General features: G+C 36.7%; 3 protein-coding genes across 3 annotated transcripts; all 3 read right to left on the minus strand.

Annotated features, from left to right (window-relative positions):
• Positions 1–5600: 5600 nt before the first annotated feature.
• On the minus strand, positions 5601–7091 carry LOC113751979 (putative nuclease HARBI1). Its single transcript, XM_027296123.1, has 3 exons — positions 6564–7091; positions 6198–6429; positions 5601–6076 (listed from the first exon to the last, which is right to left on the minus strand). The coding sequence occupies exons 1-3, from the start codon at positions 7089–7091 to the stop codon at positions 5601–5603; spliced, it is 1236 nt and encodes a 411-aa protein (XP_027151924.1).
• Positions 7092–12806: 5715 nt separating this feature from the next.
• LOC113753996 (F-box protein At3g07870-like) lies at positions 12807–14370 on the minus strand. Its single transcript, XM_027298294.1, has 2 exons — positions 14206–14370; positions 12807–13761 (listed from the first exon to the last, which is right to left on the minus strand). Exons 1-2 carry the CDS (start codon positions 14358–14360, stop codon positions 13104–13106), a joined length of 813 nt encoding a protein of 270 aa, XP_027154095.1. The 5' UTR covers positions 14361–14370; the 3' UTR covers positions 12807–13103.
• Positions 14371–17554: 3184 nt separating this feature from the next.
• Positions 17555–18832, minus strand: LOC113751980 (F-box protein At3g07870-like). Its single transcript, XM_027296125.1, has one exon. It carries the CDS (start codon positions 18830–18832, stop codon positions 17555–17557), a length of 1278 nt encoding a protein of 425 aa, XP_027151926.1.
• Positions 18833–22330: the final 3498 nt, after the last annotated feature.

Consider the following 22330-nt stretch of genomic DNA (forward strand, 5'->3'; position numbering starts at 1 on the left):
TATGGATGAGGAGAGATTTGTTGTATCTCCTTAGTGTCATTGTACACTTTGTATAGGTAGTTGAGCCGTTGCTCAAATATTGTAAAGTCTTGATTGTTATAAAATGCATGTATCGTTTCCGAAAAAAAAAAAAAAAGTTTATAAGCACCTGCGGTCCTAAATTGTTTTTCAGCAAATAACAACTCACTCAATGATGTTATAAACACTGATGAGGCTAGTTCTAGTAAGAGAAAAAAAAATTAAGTTGGGATTTTTCAACATGTTAAGACATTTTGAGCTTAACCGTAACACCAATTATAAAGTTAATGGCACTCCTTTGATTTTTGGACCATGTTAATTATATCAAAGTATCCCTATGATTAATGCAATTACAAAAACTTGTCGACAAAGTATAACAAAAGTTTTAAAAGAAAAGTTGTAATTAAAATTGGTCCGTTTGTTTCACCGTAAAAATTTTTCCCAAAGAAAATATTTTGTTTTCTAGGAAAATAGTTAGTTTCCCTTAATTTTCTAGTGGTTGGTACACTTTCTTGAAATTATTTTACAAAACTAAAAATTTTTCCCAAAAATATTCCCACCAATGTTTTTGTTTCACCCTGCCACCACTCCACTCTGCAAGTCAAATTCTTCCAATTCCCAAAATTCGAATCGAACTGCAGCATCAAGAAGTCATCATCATGTCTCTTGAACCAATCGCATAGAAGATGAAACCTCATAAAACTTGTTTCAGCAGCGATTTTAGACATTAATTGAACCGTCATATGAAAAATCAGTGCTTCGATACTGATGCTTATGGAGTCTTCTGATAACAAGTCCTCTCCAACCTCATCTCCTTCACATGTCCAAGTTCCTATTCTCCAAAAAAAAAAAAAAAATCTAAAATGACAAAATTCATTGTACATCTAGATTTTTCCATATCTCCATAGATATTTTTGTGTGAGAGTGTAGAGAAAAGGAATAAAATAGCAAAAGATGAGAAAAAGGGGAATGTGACTGGCGTTTGGATTTGTGGTGGTCAGAAAATTTTATGAAGACATGACTTCTTTTTTTTTTTTTTCTTTTGAGGTTTAAGAAGACACTCCACATTTCGCAATTAGTCTCAAGATACGATCACGCGGTGAAAAGATAAAATCTCCACTTGAAAAGAAGTTAGTATAGTTAACTCAACAAGGTACCTAAATGCTAATAATATAGTTGAAAGATGAATTAAACTACTTAATATTCAAATTAAATTTGGCTCGATAAAAATTTGTTCGAGTTTGGTTTGCTACTTAATTAAATCCAATTTGAATAGCATTTTATATTTGGTAAACTTTCAAATTCGGCTCGAGCTTGCTTCGATTAGCTTAAAATTGGAATTTCTAGGTAAATATTCAAGCTATTTGAGCTTTGACTTGATAAATAAATCAACTAAATTTGAACACCGTGGTGTTTGGACCTATTTAACACACATACGCATACACATGATAGGAACAGATGCAATACAAAATTTCTACTTTACCCTCTAAAATTGCTTTCTTCTAGGCTGTATTTGGATTGAGAAATTTGATGAAAATTTTAAAATTCTCTCAAATTCCTCTAATTGCTTAAATAATTTAAGAGTTATTTGAATTTATAAATCACCAATTATTCTAATGTTTAGAGAATATATAGATAATTGATAAATTGCAAACCCAAATGCCGTTTATGTAATCCAAACAACTAAAGGGATTTTAGCGTATTCTACCCTCTCCAATCCTTCCACACAAATTTAAGATTACAATGTATCTTTTGTATTTCTCATACTCAATAACTCCTCAACGAGGAAATGGATTCTGACCTTGAAATCAACCACGTATCGATCATTCCAAGCAATACCCCAGTAGCATCATCACCATTTAGGACAACAAAAAATTATTCAAATCTTACTTCAAAACCTATGACAAAAACCTCATGTCATTTCAAACTTTGGTATCTAAATTGGTAGCTAGGAACAACCATCGCAAGAGAGAGTAGCCAGGGGAGGGAGTGCCAGATATATCCGTGGGGAAGACGTCAAGATTTGAGAATCACGACAAGGTGAAAGCCTTAGCACTTTACTAAAAAACGATTTGGATGAATTAATTACATAATTAAGTACTTAAATCAAGCGAATCATAATGGTCCTCTCTAGTGTCTTCTTTTTTTTTTTTCTCTTTAACGATAACATTTCTATAAACAAATCTATCATATCCTATTTTATAGGAAGGGGGAATTTAAAGAGGTTATGTAAGGAGATAACAGATAACATTTCTATAAACTAATTTATCATATCCTATTTTATAGGAGGGGGAATCTAAAGAGGTTATGTAAGGAGATAACAGACCTGACTAAATTAAAGGGGTACTCTAACATTTCCTTTAATTTTTTTTTAAGAAAGGTAAGATTTGAATTCTCGACCTACAATTCAAAGAGATTTGTTCCAAAACCTTTTTGGTGGGCAATGTGCTTTGGCTTATTGGTTATGGTCCTCTCTACTGTCTTTTTTTTTTTTTTTTTTGTTGATACGATAAATTATTCTACACTAGGGAGAGGACTTGAAAATGTCCAAGAATAATTTGGAGAGAATTCAACCACTATTAGACGAGTGCACTATACATTCATCAGGATTTTTAAGCAGAACCACTTTAACGCGACAAATTGATAGGATGCAAGGTTTGATACATTGGTAGTGGCTTGCCTCCCACACCACCGAACCTTAATGCATTAGTGGTGGCAAAGGCCGGTGGTTATCCTCTCTACTGCCAGTGCCAATATGTTGAATTCTGCTATGTCCGGTGATGCCTGGAGACCAAGAGGCCAGTAGTTTGCTTTGCGCAGGTCCTTCAAAATCTTCTAGAGTTTTAAATCCATTAAAGTAGGAAGAAAGAACCAGAAAAAGAAAAACACCCAAAAAAAAGGAAAAAACGGAGAAAAGAAAAGCCCAAAAAGGGAGTCCGAGGAGTAGGAACAAGGAGCTGCGCTGCTGTTGCTATTGACGGAGTCCACGACCACCGCCACCACTACCGTGGGTCATAACTGGAAAAGCACTATGAAACTTCGTTGCTCCATATGTTGTTTGAATTTTTCTCTCACCTGTTTGATATTATGTTCAAGAATTTGGCTTCTTCGCAGTATCGATGAATCTCCCTTCCCTTTAAATTTCCCTTTTGCTTGTTGTCTATGATATGATTTGTCTATGGTGGAATGGGATTTAGGTGGACTGACATTCGTTATTTGTGTAAGCGGCACCTCAATTAGACCTAGATTTGTAAAGTTTTGTTGCGCCAATAATGGCCCCAAATGAGAAATTGAGTTATATGGACAAATTGATGAATCTGAGCATGTGGGGGAGCAATTCCGGTCAATTGAAAGTTGATCGGAGATCGTGAACGATGCCGGAAAACCAAGAGGGCCGAGAGAGAACGTTTGATTTTTTTAAAAATTATTTTTATTTTTATGTTTTGCTGCGGATCTAGCTATGTGATCGTGTGAGATGTTCGTGTGCAAGAGAGAGAGGAGCCACGGAGTTGTTGTCACCGGAAGCCGGCGAACTTCGCGGGACGAGAGGAAACAGAGCAGCAACAGTTATTCTGAATTGAGGAAGAAGATGATGTATTTCTAGAGATTTACAATTTCGGTCCCTAAATTTCCCTTTCTTTGTGACTTAGCCCCAATTTTTAGGACTTTATAATTTGTCCCCTGGAGCTTGCTTTAGGTAGTTTGGATTAGGTCCCTAGAATTGAACTAGTTAACTATTAGTTTAAATAGCATTTCAATTGGTCAAGTTGTAGTTAATTTTATTTTCTCTTTTTAGGAATAATGTAACCCTTAACCGGCATAGGTGCATGTAATTTTTGTATTCTTTTTCTTTTCTTTTCACTTAATTACTTTTTATTTTGTTATTATTGGGGCCGCAGGTGCGTTGTGGCTTGGCTTTTCCAATTCCAATGGAAGCTTTGGAATTAATCATTCTGTTTTACTTCACTCTTAAGGTGCTGTACATGTTTTTATGTGTTTAGATATTAGTTAATTACATGTTATGTGCTTAGCTTAAACTTACTCATTTTGGCCTTAAAATTAAGAGAATAAGATTAAACTCGCAACCCATTTTGCCGAACCGTCAAAAAAGGGGACCAGAGCAGTGAATTTGGCCAGAATTCCTAGAGCTTTGTATAGTTATAGAAGAAGAAAATTAAAAACAAAAGAAGCATTTTTCAGAAAAAACCCAAATTCCTCCGTGAAACTAGTGCCACAATTCTCAAGAATTATAGCAATAAAATAAAAAAAATATCGATAGAATCCTAGACTGGAGAAACCAATTTTATCAGATTTTTTTGGGAAAAAAATAAAAGATATTCAAGATAAAACCGTAAATAAGAATCTCACCAAGGCACCTCGCTAGAGTTGGAGATGGTTGCCGTCAGAAATAATTAGGTGGCGTTTGGATTGCGATTTTCCGATGGAAAATCACTGTTGTTTTCCGACGGAAAACATGGAAACTTGTTTGGATTGCACTTGTTCAAGTATGTTGTTTGGATTGCTGCAAAATTCACTGGAAAATATGGCGCCAACCTTTTGATTGTTGGTTAGGCAATCAGCTAGCTTATCTGAAACATAGTCTCGGCAATCGATTTAAAATAGACAATTATGGCTGTAACGGTCAGGAGAATTGGGACTATGATCCGGATCCATAATATGCAAAGGTGAAGGCTACGAGGGCAGTAAATTAAAATCAGCATCCAAATTCTCCTGCATGAGCCTTTTATGAAAACCAGAACATAAAACAATGGCACGCCAAGCGAATAGGGTAGTTTCCTGACCTGAGATTGCAATGATCATTTCAAAGCTTGCTATGAACATTCCTCGCATTTGCTATAAACGTGGAACTAAAAGGTGCAGTTTTGCCTGGGTAATGTTGCTAAACAGCCTTGAGTTACGAAGTGCAACAAAGCTCAGTTTGATATGTGGCAGATTGCTGGTTGCACAGCTAAACAGAGGCCCCAGTCAATTAACATGAGTGGCCATTATGAACGGGGGAATACAAAAATTGACAGGAATCCATTGATAAATGCAGCAGATATAAAAATAAGTCCTACATTGAAATAACAATGTCTGCTACTCATACCTCAGGTTCAGCCATTGCATCATGACATTCTACACCTGGCCATAGTACGGAGTAAAATTGCAACTCTATTTATAAGGCTACAAATGAAAGCAAGGATATGCAGCTGCTCATAACCAACATTCCTTTACTCGCTAATGTCATATAGCAAATCAATATATTGACATGTCAACTGTGTTAGACTTGTAACATATGCCTAGCACATTAGCTACAAAAGAATCTATAAACAAAGATTATAGCCTGTGACTAATTTTCGTGTTCATTTCGCCCCACTTGGCTTGTGAAAACAGAGAAAATACATATCTTAGCACAAGGTTACATAGCGATCAGTCCAGAATATCCAAAATAAAGGCAAATTGGAATGCAAAAGGCACATCAGTTGAGAGTTACAGTTTTAGCCATTACGTACAAATATTTCATATAGTACAGAAACACTTGAAGCTAAGTTTGAGCATCAAACTGGCACACCACAGGCATACTAGTGTGGAACATATCTCCCATTCCGGTGGTCGAACATGTGATCGGTTATGGCCATCCGGAAACTATTCCAATTGCGCTGTGCCGCAGCAGATAAGTCAATTTGCTGGGGTTGTGCACCTGGATCGGCATAATCTTCTTCATCTTCCCCGGACTCCCTTGCAAACAACTCATCATGCGGATGCTCATCCCTGATAAAGTTATGTAATACACAACAGGCAATTACCAATTCTACTTGTCTATTCATCAAGTAGTTTGGCATTGGCCCTTTCAAGATTGGGAATCTAGCCTTTAGCACGCCGAAGGTCCGCTCAATGACATTGCGGAGTTGCGAGTGACGGTGATTGAAAAGCTCATACTTGCCTCTTGGTCCACCAGATCCCCCGCCAAACTGGTCTCGTTGGTATCTGTGGCCTTTATGCGGGGCCAAAAAACCAGGCATATTCTTGTAAGCCGAGTCAACAAGATAGTATTTACCTAGTTGAGGACATAGATGAAGGGAAACCATGTTGCTTAGGCCCGGAGAGCTTACACAATCAGTTGAACTTAAACCAGTTTCGTATTGAGAAAAGACAAACATTAGGAAGGATAACTTAACCTGCAGGTGGCATTGGAAATGAAGAATCAGGGGACAACACAACATGCTGAAAAACTCTAGCATCATGAGCACTCCCTTCAACACCAGCATAAATATAAGTGAATCGCATGTCGTGGTCACAAGCAGCTAGCACGTTCTGTGAAATTTCGCCTTTTCTACTACGAAAAGCACGCTGCCGAGTTAGTGGCGCACTGGCGGGAATCAGAGTTCCGTCTATAGCGCCAACACAGTCCTACCATGTGAAAACAAGTGAAAGAGTGTATATTAGTATTAGAAACGGGGAACAACCACACAATCTAGTATCCTGTTCAATTGCTTGCAAGATTACGGACAAAAGGTATTGGAAGGACAATAGAAGCTGTTAACCTTAAACCATGGATAAAAGGCATTGCTGTTGTATATCTTGGGATGCACACCAGTCTCATTCCTCGGCCGTATTAGAATCGGGGCTAAACGCACAATAGCTTGCAATGCCTCCTTAATATTCCTATGGATCGTTTCAGTGGAGTGGAGAAACCTCTCGGCAAGATTTCGATGCCGTTCATCATGGCTCACACAATGTAGAGCCATGCCTATAGCCTCTTCAGCCTGAACCCTTTTGCGATAATCTTGTTTAATGAAATTTCCGTTGACTAAAATTTCACATAGCTTTAAGAAAGAAGGAACATTCATCCTCATGGCATTTAGCATTCTGTCATGATGTCCTGCTTTAAGGTCATCGATCCAGTCCTGTCCACTTTTTGCCCCGTCATAAAAACGACGCTTTTCGCCACCCACACCAGCTACATTGTATCGTGCATTCAAAGGTGCATTCACACCAAACAAAGCTAAGAACTCAAGTTCTTCATCATCGGACGATGAATCACTATGTTGTTCTCCAACTATATTCTGCATTGTGGATTTTATCTGCAAACAATATGGTCTCCGGTTATCATCTACAAAGTTAAACAGCGCGTGTTGGAAGGTTCAACAGATGAAGGATATCCAACCGAGAGAGATGAAAAGATGTATTTGGGTGGGCAAATAAGGCATAAAGGGAAACCCAGTGTACAAGCTGACAATGCTGAAATCCATTTTTACAAGTTCGTGGGACATTTATTTATATGTAAGTTAAACCTACAACATGTGGACATTGCAATCCATACTTGCCAGAGGCAACAACATGTGAAAACAGCTTGCACATTTAGTTATATAGTTGTAGCTCGGATCAAAATCAGTTCCCCACTGACTATGAAATGTACTAGCTGTGGTCCTTTACATTTTGTGGTTAACTTGCAACCCTTAGTCGGTTATATAGTCCTTTATTCAGTTTGCCTTGTCCTATTGCCTCGACCCATTTGTGAACACAGATTTTGCATCCTAAGTTTATTCTTTTTGGTCATATTGATAGTCTTTACCTAAGTACCCAAATAAACTATGCGGGGTCCCTAATTCCAACTAAATCTAACAATGTTTTGACTACTGAATCTAACCTGGAAATCATGGAAGCGAGCAAATTGAGGTACCAACCAAGCTCATGTAAACTAGTACTATTTTATATCCCTTAAAGTTGTTTGTATACAGAGTCTGAAAATTATATTAAGCTTGTAATGCTGGGCCTTAAAATCACTGGATCTATATCAGCATTTGCCCAGACTTCATATGGTAGGACCAGTTTTTCATGTTTGTCTTGTACGGCAGGGGATATATCCTTACTAACTCTCTCAGCTTTACTTAAGCACTAGCATGGTCATAGTAACAATAGTTACTTTCTATTCCTCAGCTTCAGCAAAGTTTTGGGTGATTTAACAGCATAAAGTACCGGCGCCAAGAGAGCTAGAGGCAAGAGAGGTAGAAGTCATCTGATTTTTTTAAAACCAGAAGAAGAGAGAAGACGTAGGAAGTCCTACTGTTGTATAATATTCTGGTTACAATGTTGAAAGGACTTTCAACTCCAAAAAAAAAAAAATTCATTACATCTCCAGTTCATTAGGCCAGCTACGCATTAGTAATAGAAGTACTTATTGTGTAACATGCCATGCCATTAAGTTAACCACAACATACCATCCTTCTGTTTCTTTCATTGCCAATTCTAAAACTTCTGTTTTGACATACAAAGCAATGAACAACAATTTCGAACAACATCTAAGTTTGGACTAAACCACCAATTAGTACGTGGGACAGTTCTACATAAGCGTACAACAGACTATTTAAAAACTAGACCAAGTGCTCTCAAGTACAACGCCAAAATGGTTCCGTCTGGAGAATAACATGATTTCAAAGATGCTGTTACAGGCTATTAATCCATGAAATCCTCTGGTCAGGGGACATTGCTATAAACATCTGCCTCCATACATCTTCCTTAAAGAAACCGTATGCCTTATTGGCCTGGCCTTCAAGAAGGAAGGTTTTTAATTTGTCCACTTCTTTTACACAGTTGCCGGCGGAGTCCTGAGAATTGGGGTCAGGAGAATTATATGATCCAGACTTACTGGAGTAGTATTCACGCTTTGCCTTAGCTGCAAGGCCAAACTCCTCGTAAGCACGATCATATATTTCATCACGCTTTCTCTTGTCAGACAAAGACCTTGAACCCTCTTGCACAGAAGAGGTACCTCGACTATTCTTCTGCTTCCCCTTCTTGCCACTCCGGCGTTGTGGCTCCTCGTCAGAGACTGCATCGCAGTTCTCAGCGTCTACATCAATTGGAATTTCCAACCCTGGCATAGACCCCTCAGTACCTATTGTGCAGTCACCGACATTTCTACCATAGTTCATTTGCCTTGATCGCGCCTCTTCTCCAGTTACAGGTGGGTCATTGGAAGACTGGCCGTAAGTTCCTAGGGCGCCAATATCTTCAAAAAGTTCAACCAAATTCCAGTAATGGTCGCTGGACCGATTCTTGATAAGACTTATATCTTTGTCCTAAACAAAATATAAGTGGAAACTTAGGCGTAAATGGTAATTAATCAAATTAAGACACTTCTGGACAGGACATAGACGATGAATTGCCCAATTTGATAAAATGGATTGACTAAGTGCAAGTCCCTAACCTGGCCATAGTATCTCCAAACATAATCTGGTGCAGAGAAGCACTTTAATGTTTCATTCCACCCTACGCCAGTTTGGTTACCAACTTCCTTGAATAGCCGTGCAACCCTCATGAAACTGTAGTACTTTCTTTTGACTTGGTCACAGTCGTATGACTTATAGCAAAACCTCATGTTCAGTCTATTCCGGACATCCTCAAACACACAGGCATTTATGTTATTTTTGGACAAGTTGCCAACTTCCTTGTGTTCCTGCAACAGCTGAACATAATAGCACTCTATTTCGTATTCCCACTTGGCAATGGCACTAGAACCCCCACTATCATTAGTCTTGCCTTGGGCCATCTAACACGTAATTTCCAAATACAGCTGAATCAGTCGACCATTAGTGGCAATATGCAAAGGCATTAAAAAATCAATCAAATCAAATAGGGCAGTCTTTGAAACACCTGCACTAAAGTACGATTGTGATAGTACTTCAAGCACCCGTCAAGATCGTTTGATCCACTCTCTGATTGAGCAGAAATGCTCGTACTAGAACACGGCGTAGGGGAGGTTCCTAAATTATAGGTGGTACTGTTAGGAAAAATAAGGCTAAGTACGTGTAAATATGACCCAAAGCAGTGACTTATATACAAGCAAACTAATTATCCCATCCCATGAATACAAGGCAAACGTAAGTATTTCACCTTTTATTTTATGGGGACTCGAAGACATCAAACGGTGTGCAGGCGATCGAAATAGATGCAGCACAGATCAGAGGGTATGCCAATGCCTGGAAGGAATGCAACCAAAACAAGGACGTTGCAAAAAAGTTTTCTGTTGCCGAAAGGCATAAAACAAAAGACGTCATTGGTAGTATTAACCAACCATCTGGCCTGTTTCGATATGCATTACACAGTGGTTTGGATAAATAAACCAAAAACTTTGTAAAATACCTTAAACTGGATCCACTAACGGAATCCACAGTTCAAACCTGCTAATTTTTTTTTTTTTGACATTTCAGGATATGAAAATGTTGTATTACTTTACACTTGCTAACAAGCATTGATAGTAATAATGGACATCCATGGCACACATAATACACAAAACATGATTTACCTCATTAACTGGAGTGTTCAGAAGCAAGAGTATGGCAAACAAAGGCATCAAATCTACTCTACGTATCAAGCTTCATATCTGTGTTTTGTAATAAAAAGATTCGTACTGAAAAGCATAGACAAAATTGCAACCCGTAACCACACTCGCGTAAGGGGTACTCGTATGTCAGAGCCCATGGCCACAACAAAACATAGGTTCAGTATTATCGTGCGCTACTACAGAGCAAACCAGCAAATTTCCCTCCCAAAGTTTGATATGTACACCCAAGCCAATCGACAAACTAACCAAAAATTATGGGGGATTAAGCAGGGTAGGGAGCTTTGTTTCACGAACCAATAGGGAAATAGCATAAATGTAGGTGCATTCAGTACAATGTGCACTCCACATTACCCACAAATACAAAGATCTCATCTCATTGCATTGGTTAAACGGATCGTCAATTTTTGCAGCCAAACAACCAAGGTAAGCATGGCCTTCAATTTCGGTGGTTCCGTACACCTAACCCCAAATTACACGCCCATTCAATTTTCACAATTACTGACCCTAACTTTGTGCAGCAGTGTTGTAATCCTCTTCAACAACAATGAAGGTTTTCGATCTAATGGAAGTAAAAGGGCTACCTACCTGGTATGTAGTATCTCCGCCGCAGAAACAACCTTGAGCCACCGCCGTCACGTAGCAACGTTTGAATAGCAGTAGCAGCAAGCGCACGCCAAGCTCAGTACGCTCCACCCGGCACAATCTACAGCCGACCAAGCTTAATGGTTGCTAGTCTGATGCATTTGGATAGGCAAATCTTGGGATGTGAATGATGCCAAGATCTCCAAAGAGGAAAGTAATTAGATGCGGAGAAGCAATACGGTTCAAAGGCTATCTTTTGATTCAAAAGTTAAGCCAAATGGGTGATGTTGCAAGATTCCTGACCGTTTAGCAGAAAGGAAATAAAGTGAGGCTTTCACAGTTATATGTCTTGTCTGCTACAGTTGTAACGTTCAAGTGTTTTTTGGTGGGTAATTTCCGACGCTGTGAAAAATGTTGGATGTTTTCCGTAGAAGGCTTGTGGGACCCATTCTGCAGAAAATAGCATTTTCGGATGGAAAATGCAATCCAAGCAGAGCCTTATATTGTTGGTGATTTTTCAATCTCTCCAATCTCCATCGCTCACTTTCTGTATCTTTAGCCGCAAATTCTTTCTTTGTTTTTGTTAGAATGTGGGAGTAGCAGCGAGCTCTATTGTAAAGAGCCATGCATTTCAATGAAGGAAAATAACTTCAGTAACTCAAAGGAGGAAGTTATTTTCCACCAAGTGAAGTTATTTTCTTCAGTAACTCAAAAGAGCCGTGCGTTTCAATGAAGAAAAATAACTTCAGTAACTCAAAAGAGGAAATTATTTTCCACCAAGTGAAGTAAAATATTTTCTCCACAGAATTTTTTTTTTCCAAGTTAAATGATTACCAAACACAGGAAAATTTGGAAAACATTTTATGTCCAAACAAACACACCCTGAGTGATAAGTGAATAGTTTATCACTTATTTTTGGAAGTAAATTTTGCCTAAAAAATTCAATGTCATTTAATTAATTTAAATGTTTAATTTTTTGTTATGAAACACGTGTGAACATATTAAAATCTGAAACCATTAATTTTAAGTGATAAATTGGATTATTAAACAAGGCCTTAGTCATAGTGTAGTATCAATTCAATGATTCGTAAGTTTCACTTATAAGAATTTATAAAGACATGATTTTTTTTGTGTGTTGTGGGGGGGGGGGGGGGGGGGGGGATGTTAAAGAGGAGACTCCAGATTTCGCAAAACAGTCTCAAGATATGTTCACGTGGGTAAAAAGGATAACTCAATAATATGGTTGAAAGACAAACTAAACTATTTGATACTCGAATCAAATTTGGTTCGGTAAGAGTTCATTTTAACTTGATTCGCTAATTAATCAAACCTACTAAATAGCATTTCATGTTCGATGAACTTTCAAATTCGATTCGAGCTTACTTTGATTAACTTAAAATTGGATTTTCTAGGTAAAAATTCAAACTATTCAAACTTGACTCAAAAAATAAACAAACCAAAATTGAACACCAAGGTGTTTGATTTCATTAAACTCATTTACAGCCATATGGATTGAACTTTTAATAGGTGCAGCATCAGTCCAAGCCACTCAAGACACTTGTTAACTGAGGTATAGGTGCAACATAAAATTTCTACTTTACCCTCTAAAATTACTTTCTTTTAGTGTATTCTACCCTCTCCAAACCCCCACACACCCCCGCTTCCCCTCTCCCCCCAAACACAAATTTAAAATTGCAGTTTATCTTTTGTATTTCTCATATTCAAAACTCCTCAACGCGGTAATGGATTCTGATCTTGAATTCAGCAATATGTATCGATCATTCCAATCAATACCCCGGTAGATTCATCACCATTTACGACAACAAAAAAGATATTGAGAATCTTACTTCAAAACCTATGACAAAAATCAAAATATGCCATTTCAAACTATGGTATCTATATTGGTAGCTAGGAAGAGAATTACAGCCATCGCAACAGACAATAGCCAGGGGAGGGAGTGTAAGGTATATCGGTGTGGAGAAGATGTCCAGATGAGAATCACAACCAGACTATAACCTTACCACTTTGGTGACAAACCATTTGATGAATTAACTACATAATTGAACACTTCAATCAAGCAAATCATAAAGGTCCTTCCTACTGTCAATATCTTAAATTCTGCTATTATATTTGATCCCCGGAGACCAGAAGGCCATTAATTTGCTTGGCTCAGGCTTCCAACGTGTACAACGGTATGGAAGAATTTAGGCATCCCTTTAAACCTTAGATCCTTAAACATTCGACTCTCAGGATTGTAAGAAACTAGGGCTCCCCATCTGTACTGCAGCAAAATTTCGCCATTTTTCAGAAGGCAAAGAACCCGGGCAAATCGTTCATCAAGTACATTCTTCCAAATCCTGTATTTTTGCTGCATTTCTGGTGACTGAAATGTCGTCACATAATAAACCCCAATGCTGAAAACTTTCTCCCAGGACTCTTTCACCCCGTATTGTTTCATAATCCAAATGTCTTGAGCCCCGTAATTAGTATTTGAAGGATCAACAACAGCCAGAAAACCTCCGAGAACACTGAGAGAATACCGGTGTCGGATTAAGTAAAGATGATTTTCTGGCAGTGGGACTTCTCTAAAAAGCTCATCAGATAAATCAAATGACACCAGAATCCGTTCCCGACGAGCATGATTCTTTCCCCATATACTCACCCAGTGAAGCCTTCCGTTTACAAAAACTCCCCCTGATGACTGATCTAGCTTGTAAGGTATGTCTCCAACAATAACTCTCCATTTTTCACTGCTCTGATAGAATACTTGAACCTCTGATCTTGGAAAATTTTGAGCCCTGAATCTCAGCGATCTGAGTGGAGATAATTCATATAAATTCCAGTAGTAGACTATCCTTACTACGCGATATTCATTGGTATGAGGATGAACTCCGAATCCTATTATCACTTCTTGGTCCTGGAATTCAGTGGATTTTGGTAACACTTTATAGTCTCGGGTAAAGGGATTATAAACGTATGGTCCATCATTGACCAAAGTACTCGACAAGCATAGCAGGCCATTACACGAGCTAACAATTCGAAATTCAGGCAAAGTACTAGAAAAGGGAGTATGAATTCTTCTGAGTACATTTTTTTCATGATCTTGATGAGAAAATTCAACAAAATAAAGCTGATTGTTCACTGGAAAATCACAATGAAAGATGAGGGCTATGTCGTTGTTTTTTAATGCTCTGGTGAGATGCAAATTAGCAAGATCTTGATCAAGTGACAACTTGTGGCAACTTCGACAAACATACCTGAATTGGATGACGGATTTTACGTGTAGTCTGGAAATTATGTCGAGGGCGATTTCTTGAGGTAGACTATAAAGATTATTTCCAGGCTGATGATGTTCTTTTGGAGTTGATTTTCTTCTCTTGGATTCTCTCTCAATTTCCATGTCTTTTTCCATGATGGTAGTAGAAAATGTGAACGTTTCAAGGTTCGAGGTGGCGGCTGGACTGCTTTAGGTCAGTTGGACTTAATTATAAGGGTTAATTGCACTTACTTCCCTCGAGCTTTGTCCATATTACCAAACAAACCTTGTAGTTTGTCCAAATAACATTTACCCCCTTGTCATTGACGGTTCATAAACTCTGTTAACTGATGTCACAAGATGATAAAATTGCCCTTCAAAACAAAAACAAGACTATTGTTATAAAAGAACTTAATATTTAGGCATAAAAAAAATGTCCAAAGGAGAAATGAAGTATCTTAGCAAGCAAAGCTAAAGAAAAGGACAAATAGTAACATTAAGAGTAAAAAATTTGCTGCAAAAAAAATTAAGAAAATGAAGAAAAATACATGTTGAGAGATATCAAACAGACAAAGAGTAACTATGAAAAAATAAGAAAGTAAAATATAAATAAATTAATGACTGCCTATTTAATAAATAAAAAAAAGATAATGAGAGGGATACTGAAGCATCGATCTTCTTTTGCCTTTATCACCTCTCTCCACTAGCTCCCAACACAATTTGCCTCCATCTCTTTACCTCAATAGACACCCTCTTCTTCATCTTCTCTGCTACTACACATGCACACTAAGAGATTAGCAGTTTGACACTCTCAAATACACCTTTTGAAGGAAAAAGATTGTATTCCAGTAGCATCTAACGAGAGATTGTAAGGATTGGAAAGGCCAAAATAGGAGAAAGTAATTGTAATTTATGGACTCTATCTTGGTGTTGGCATAACAAGGTCTAGATCAGTTTGAGACCTTATGACGATAAGTTTATGCTTTCGGTTATTGATTTGAGTTTGTTGGTGGTTAAATGTAAGGCTGTAAGTTATGCATATTTTGTGATGTTTTATGGAGCTTTTCTTTGTTCTCCCCCTATTTTTTCACCTTTATCATGGGAACTGAGTTTTTCTTTTTTCTTTTTTTTTGTGCAAAGGTGAAAATTTCTACGAGTCTAACATTGATTGTAATTTTGGTGGGAGTTACTACTTTGAAGATATAAAGGTATTTGAACCCTCAAAAAAAAAAAAAAGATTCAAGTGATGGACATGGAATTATTGACTGCCAGTAGTTGAAATCTCAAACTAGTATAGAGAAAGCAGGGAGAAGAAGACAAAGTAGGGTTTTGAGGTTAATTTTGGACTTTCACGAAAATTTCATGTTGACATCCTTCACTGTGTATCAGTCAACGTTGGCAATATAACGATAAGAGTTACTTGTTATGCATTAAACAGCCTGAGGGACCTTTTAGTAGTTTGTCCAAGCTTGAGGGTTTGATTCGTAGTTTGGTTAAATCTCAAGGGAGGTAAACGTAATTAACTCTAATTATAATGCTATTAGGAAAAACTTGGGGGAGACGTTGATTTGACTCATTAATTGGACCGTAATCGGTGTTTTTTTTTGCTATTTGTCGGTATTGAAGTATCAAGAGAAGGAAAGAGAATATGCTTTGTTCGTGGAATGATGATGCAAGGTTTGATGCTATTACGGAGTATGGGAATCCACAGCATGGTGCTCTATTTTATTTCAGGATTAATTGCAACTTAGATTCCTATACTATATTGGGTCTATACTTTTGCACCCTAAAATTTTTGCATCTTTCTAAATTAGAGTTTTTCTATTTGCAATAATGACTTTAAAATTTGCTAATTGCAAGTGTGTCTATGATATGCTTCTTGAAATGGTGATTTTATGTCCCTTTACCAACAACCTTTTGGTAAAATAGTTCACTATATTGATCTTTTACTAGGTCATATTCCATTTTATTGTTAGAGTTCATCCATTATTTCTATTTAGCAAGCAACTAAAATTTGCATCCTCTATATTCTAAATGTCTTTACTTGGTTTTTGTGGGTTTTTCATAGAGTGAATATATGCAAAAAGATAAAAGTATTTTCTAAAAGAAAACAGTATGAAGATGTGGAACTAAAGTATGGCCATACTTGAGAATTGGTTTCCTCTTCGCAAAACTACTGAAATTTTGCCACATTGCATTTATAACTTTTAACCTCCTTGTTATTTGCATTCATAACTATCGCTAAGAACCACACTACATGGTAGGAGGCGTAAAAAATGGATGACTTAAGCAGGTCCGGATAGGTTATAATTGAGTAATGGATATAATTGAATCAATTCATCTATACCGATTTAATAAATGAATCAAATGAGTCAACTTATTTATATTCATTCAATAAATGAGTATGGGTATATAACTAATTACTCATTTATGACCCACTTGAATTTTTACTTGCTCTTTTTTTCTTGTTCTTTTGGATGTTGTTTCATAAGAAATAACAATATTTTATTATTATTGGATTGATAAAAAATTCAAATTTATCCGTTTAACATCCACCAAAGCTTGGGATTAAATATCCAATTATTTTTAAATGTATATAGATGGTTATGAGTCAATCTATTACCTACCAATTATTTTTAATTGAGTTTAATTGAGTCATAAATCTAAACCCTTTCAAAATTCACTGCATACCCAAATTCACTTATTAGTGGGGGCGAGTTTGGACAAGTCAATATTACAACTACTTTGATACCTATAGTACAAGGTGTGACTCCATTAAAGTCACCATACGGATTAGCAAATTTGAAGTTGCTGATTGAAACAGCGACTTTAAATGAATATTTCAAATGGCAAATTTTTTTTTTGGAAGGCTAAAACATGCTGGACTTGTTTCGAATTATCAATAAATAGAGGATTATATTGGTAAACGATCCTTTTCGAATGCACAGGGATTGTCATCATTATTGCTCTACTTAAAGATCCATTTTTCTTTTTGCCACACCTTTTTGGCTTTTTCTAATGATAGATGTTGTAAGCATCTTATCTTTCTGGATCATAGCAATTTTCCAATACTTTTCATGATTATCTTGGAGCGAAAAGAAGTAAGACGACTAGGAAAGATGACATGCGAATCATCCTCGTTATAGATACGCTAGCTGTTTTGTAAAACAAAGACTTGATACTTCGTTAATAACTACACTGAATACACCAGTAAATGTATGAATTATATCATGTATTAACTAAGCAAACTAACCATCAACAAGATCTCACTATTTCTGAGAAGGCAAAGGACCTAAGCAATCTAACCATCAAAGTCATTTATTCTGTACATATGTTCAAGTTTTTCCAGTTCAATTGAGATTCATTAACATCGAAGCGGCATTTGCTCGGCTCAGGCTGCCAATGTGCACAGTGATATGAAAGAATTTAGGCATTCCTGGGAACTTTATGTCCTTAAACATGCCATTCTCAGGATTGTAGGAAACTAGAGCTCCCCATCTATACTGCAACAAGATCTCACCATTGCTGAGAAGGCAAAGTACGCGAACATATCGTTGATTAATTACATTCTTCCAGATCCTGTATGTTCGTCGCATTTCTGGAGACCTATATCTCGTCACATCATAAGCCCCGATGCTGAAAACTTTCTCCCAGGACTCTTTCACGCCATACTCTTTCATGATCCAAATGTCTTGAACCCAATAATTTGTAGACGAAGGATGAACAATAGACAGACACCCTCCCAGAACACTGAGAGAGTATCTGTGCCTGAATAGGTTGACATCATTTTCAGGCAATGGAACTTCACTAAAAATCTCATTAGATAAATCAAATGACACGAGAATTCGGTCACGTCGACAGTGATTCTTGCCCCATAGACTTACCCAATGAAGCTTTCCATTGACAAATACCCCTCCTGATGATTGATCTAGTTTATAAGGTATGTCTCCGATAACCCTCCACTTTTCACTGCCCTGGCAAAATATTTGAACTTCTGATCCTGGAAAATTCCGATACCTGAACCTTCGCGACATACGTGGAGGTAATTCATACAAATTCCAATAATAGACTATCCTTATTACACGATATTCATTGGTATTAGGATGGAATCCAAATCCTAATACAACATCTTGGTCCTGGAATTCAGTGGATTTTGGTAGCACTTTATAATCTCCCGTAAAAGGATTATAAACATATGGTCCATCATGAAACAAAGAGTTGGACAAACAAAGTAGGCCATTGCAAGAGCTAACGACTTGAAATTCAGGCATGAAGGTGGAAAAAGGAGTCTGAATTTTTCTTAATACATCTTTGTCAGGATTCTGATCAGCAAATTCAACAAAATAAAGTTGATTGTTTACAGGATAATCGCAATGAAAGATCAGAGATATGTCCTTGTTTTCTAATGCACGCGTGAGATGCAAATTAACAAGATCAAGATCATGTGACAACTTGTTCCAACTTCGGCAAACAAACCTGAATTGGATGACGGACTTTATGTATAGTCTGGAAATTATGTCGAGAGCAACTTCTTGAGGTAGATTTTCAAAACAATTTCCTGGTCCTGGGTGATGATGCTCATCATTTGAAGTTGATTTCCTTCTCTTGCTTTCTCTCTCAATTTCCATGTTTTCCATGACAAATGTGAACATGTCAAGGGTTGAGTTCATGGCTAGACTGCTTAAAGTCGCAGGACGGAATGCGTGTGTGTGTGTGTAGGTCCGACGTATTAATTGGACTCTAGCTGGCGTCTTTTTTCAAATGGGGCGGAGATATCCAGAGAAAGAAAGAATATGCTTTGTTTCACGAAGGTTGATGCAAGCACATCAGGGCCTAACAAAATTGAGTTCACACATGTTAGCATTCATGTATGAATTGATATGCCCAAAGTATAAATAGTCACTCATAAATATACACTTATGCACATAAATAAAAATAAAATGAGGATTTTATGTTTTCTTTCAGGGATAATTTCAGGAACCTCCCTTGAGGTTTAATGACAATTTTACCTAACGCCCCTCTTATTTTGAATATTGCTGATACCTTATTTGGGTAACAAAATCAAATTAAATACCCAATCTACCCTTTTGCTAAAAAAAAAAAAGAGAAGAAGAAAACAAACTACTCTAATGCTTTCATTTTAAGTGTCAAAACCAGTACTGCTAATACTTTTGCCACTACCAACACCATAAGACCACTACTGCTAATACTTTTGCCACCATAATGGCCACAAGTAAAAATCATTCAAAATGTGTCTCACATTTTGCCAAATGTTTTTTTTTTTTTTTTAAAAATAGTAACATTATGTCCCATATAAAATTGAATCGATAAAATTTGGTCCCAACTTAAATTTTCGATTATTTTTTACCTTGAATCTATCACATGATCCACACATAATTATTTTTTAATGCAAAAAAGTTAGATTCCATTTGTAGTTAAACAAATGACTTGATTCATATTCATTTTTCCCGTAAAAAGTATGATAATGACTTGAACTATATTCATTTTTTCCCCAAAAAAATGAGATTTGACCCAATCCATATTCATGTTTTACTACTAAAAGAGTGGATTTTGACATTTTGTACACAAAAAATGACCACATGTGAATCACGTGATCATTTTAGGCTAACAAGTGATCGAAAACTTAGGTTGGTACCAAATTTTGCTAATTTGAATTTGTGCAGGACGTAAAGTTAACATTTTAAAGGTGAAGGAGGAAAAAATTCATTTGGCAAAATGTGAGAAAAGTTTTGAATGATGTTCCCTAATCACACAAATTACTAGCTACCAAAACGGGCTATTAGCGTTTTTCCTGCTATTAGATCTTGGATTTGAATTTTACGCTTGGCAATTGGGGTGTGAAGGGTATTGGGAAGGGTGGGAAGGTTTAAAAAAAACCAGCTAAAAAATATAAATGAAAAAGAACAAAATGTGATTAATAAATATATGAAGTAGTTCCATAGACTTTTTATTTTAAAGCAAGAATTAACATTTTCATTGATTCAAAAAAATGATCAGGCAATGATGCAAAATGGCTTAAAGTACATCAAGGATCACTGTAACAAGGCACAAAAAAGAAAGAAAGAAACATAAAAAGCTTGAAAAGAATGTAACTTGCGTCGTGTTTCCTTCTTCTTCAATTATGTTAGGTCTCTTATTTGGTATGTAAATTGAGTTTTAAGTTAAGGCTAGTATCCTCATTTCCTAGAAACAAGGAAAACAAGTGTAATATTTAAAATAAGAGGGATGCTAAGCGAAATTGTTATAAAAGCCCAAGGGTGGTTTATGAAATTATCCCTTTCTTTAAATGCTGTTGTGGTTTTTCTTAGGTAATATACAGGAAAAATCTCCTGCAATTAAGTAAATCTACAAAAAAAAAAGCCTCGTATAGTTTCAAATTATATATTTCAGTACCCGTGATATAGACTAATTTAAAAAAGGAGTGAAAATCATTTGAATTAATTAGTTTGAAATACACGCTTTTCTTTTGCTAGCATTTGTACTAGAAACACTCAAATTTTCAGTAGATATACCTATTGTACACTTAGAATTATATTTCAGAAAAATCTCCTGGTTTGAAAAAGCCCTCTATGGTTTGAAGTCCCCTGCCATTCAGCAAACCTATAGAAAAAACTCCCTATGAATATTTCAAATCATACAATTTGGTACTTCATGGTTTGAACTAATGTGAAAGATCGATAAAAATCATTTAAATTAATGAGTCTGAGTGTGCTTGAACTAGGAAATAACTTTTAAAATCAAATTTTTAGCTAATATACATATTAAATCCCTTAGAGCTCATAAAATTCTCAAAAACAATCCAAAACTCCCAAACACAATTTACCTCATTTCTATACATAAAATAAATAAATAAATAATCCCAAATACAAGTCAACTTATTTCTACACACAAAATCGATAAATAAAAATGCCCAAATATAGCTCACCTAATTTGCATACACAAGATAAATAAAAAGAAATAAAATACCACCCTCATCTCTTCCTCCACCATCACTGTTCACCTTCCACCGCCATCCTCCCTTCTATCACAACACCTTCCTCCCCCTCTTCTCCTCTCCCTTGCATCCCGCTCCCTCTCGTCTCCTCCCAGCCATTTCTACTTCTCCGAACTCTCTCTCGTTTCAGCGACCATAGCTAGCCATGGGAGAGAGGGAAACGGGTGCAGGGAAGGGATCACGACCAGATTGCCCCTTTCTCGCACCCCATGCCCTCCCTCCTATGATAATTTTGGTCATGGGAAGCAGGTGAAGAGATGCGAAAAGGGGACTGCAACGGGAGGGAATAGGGGGGTGCAGGGGAAGGAAAGAAAGAGAAAGAGAGAGGAGGAAAAAGGAGACGAATAGGTGATGTGGTAGAGGGGAGGGTGGCCATAGAAGGTGGAGAAGCAATTGGTAATCATAAGGGATTTTTCCGTAGGTTGGATTAACTAACCACAAGGGGTTTTTTCATAGGTTTGCTTAACTAGGATGTTTGTTAGAAGGTTTTTTTTTTTGCTTATATGTATATATATGTAAAAGAAATTGTGTTATTTCCTCTGCTTCTATTAGTTATGATAATTTCTATTGCGGTTTCAAATTAGTTCAAGGAGTATATAATTTAAAATCATAGAAGCTTTTTCGTAGATTAGCTTAATAATAGGGATTTATTTTGTATTTTACACTTCTTCTTAAGCATCGATCCTTCGCATGTCTAATCTCGACCATTAACTTTTTGGACCAATCATTCTTCCTCTTTATTCTAGGTAGATTATAATGTTACGAAGGATAGGTAGTCTATAGTGTTGGACTCCACTTTAATTCAACAGTGTCCGGGGCCATTTATTTAATTCTTACGGAATTGCAATTCGACATATTGCAAAATATGGAATTTTAACTACTGCAGACACGTTTGGTTTATGTAACTCTTATAATTGTATCCTTCCCTATCTTATTCACAACTTCCTGCCCATCCTATTCTAACAACTTCCAAGCCGAATTCTGAAGATTTAAATTCAGTAATCATCATGGATAATGTGTAATAAGGTCCTTCGGCAATGCCATGTGCTTACCTATAAATGCTTTAACTTCATCACTTCATGCTATTGTTTAGCAATCAGTATCAATAAAT

This window comes from Coffea eugenioides, chromosome 11, assembly GCF_003713205.1.
Source record: "Coffea eugenioides isolate CCC68of chromosome 11, Ceug_1.0, whole genome shotgun sequence".
Classification (NCBI taxonomy): Eukaryota; Viridiplantae; Streptophyta; class Magnoliopsida; order Gentianales; family Rubiaceae; genus Coffea; species Coffea eugenioides.

Excerpts from the sequence above, each read along its gene's own strand:
- LOC113753996 (XM_027298294.1), bottom strand. The coding sequence starts at position 14,360 with ATGGAAAAAGACATGGAAATTGAGAGAGAATCCAAGAGAAGAAAATCA. Across the intron at positions 13,762-14,205 it reads AAATCCGTCATCCAATTCAG|ATCGCTGAGATTCAGGGCTC; the intron begins GTATGTTTGTCG and ends ATCTCCACTCAG.
- LOC113751980 (XM_027296125.1), bottom strand. The coding sequence starts at position 18,832 with ATGGAAATTGAGAGAGAAAGCAAGAGAAGGAAATCAACTTCAAATGAT.
- LOC113751979 (XM_027296123.1), bottom strand. The coding sequence starts at position 7,091 with ATGCAGAATATAGTTGGAGAACAACATAGTGATTCATCGTCCGATGAT. Across the intron at positions 6,430-6,563 it reads CCTTTTATCCATGGTTTAAG|GACTGTGTTGGCGCTATAGA; the intron begins GTTAACAGCTTC and ends TTCACATGGTAG. Across the intron at positions 6,077-6,197 it reads ATTTCCAATGCCACCTGCAG|GTAAATACTATCTTGTTGAC; the intron begins GTTAAGTTATCC and ends GTCCTCAACTAG.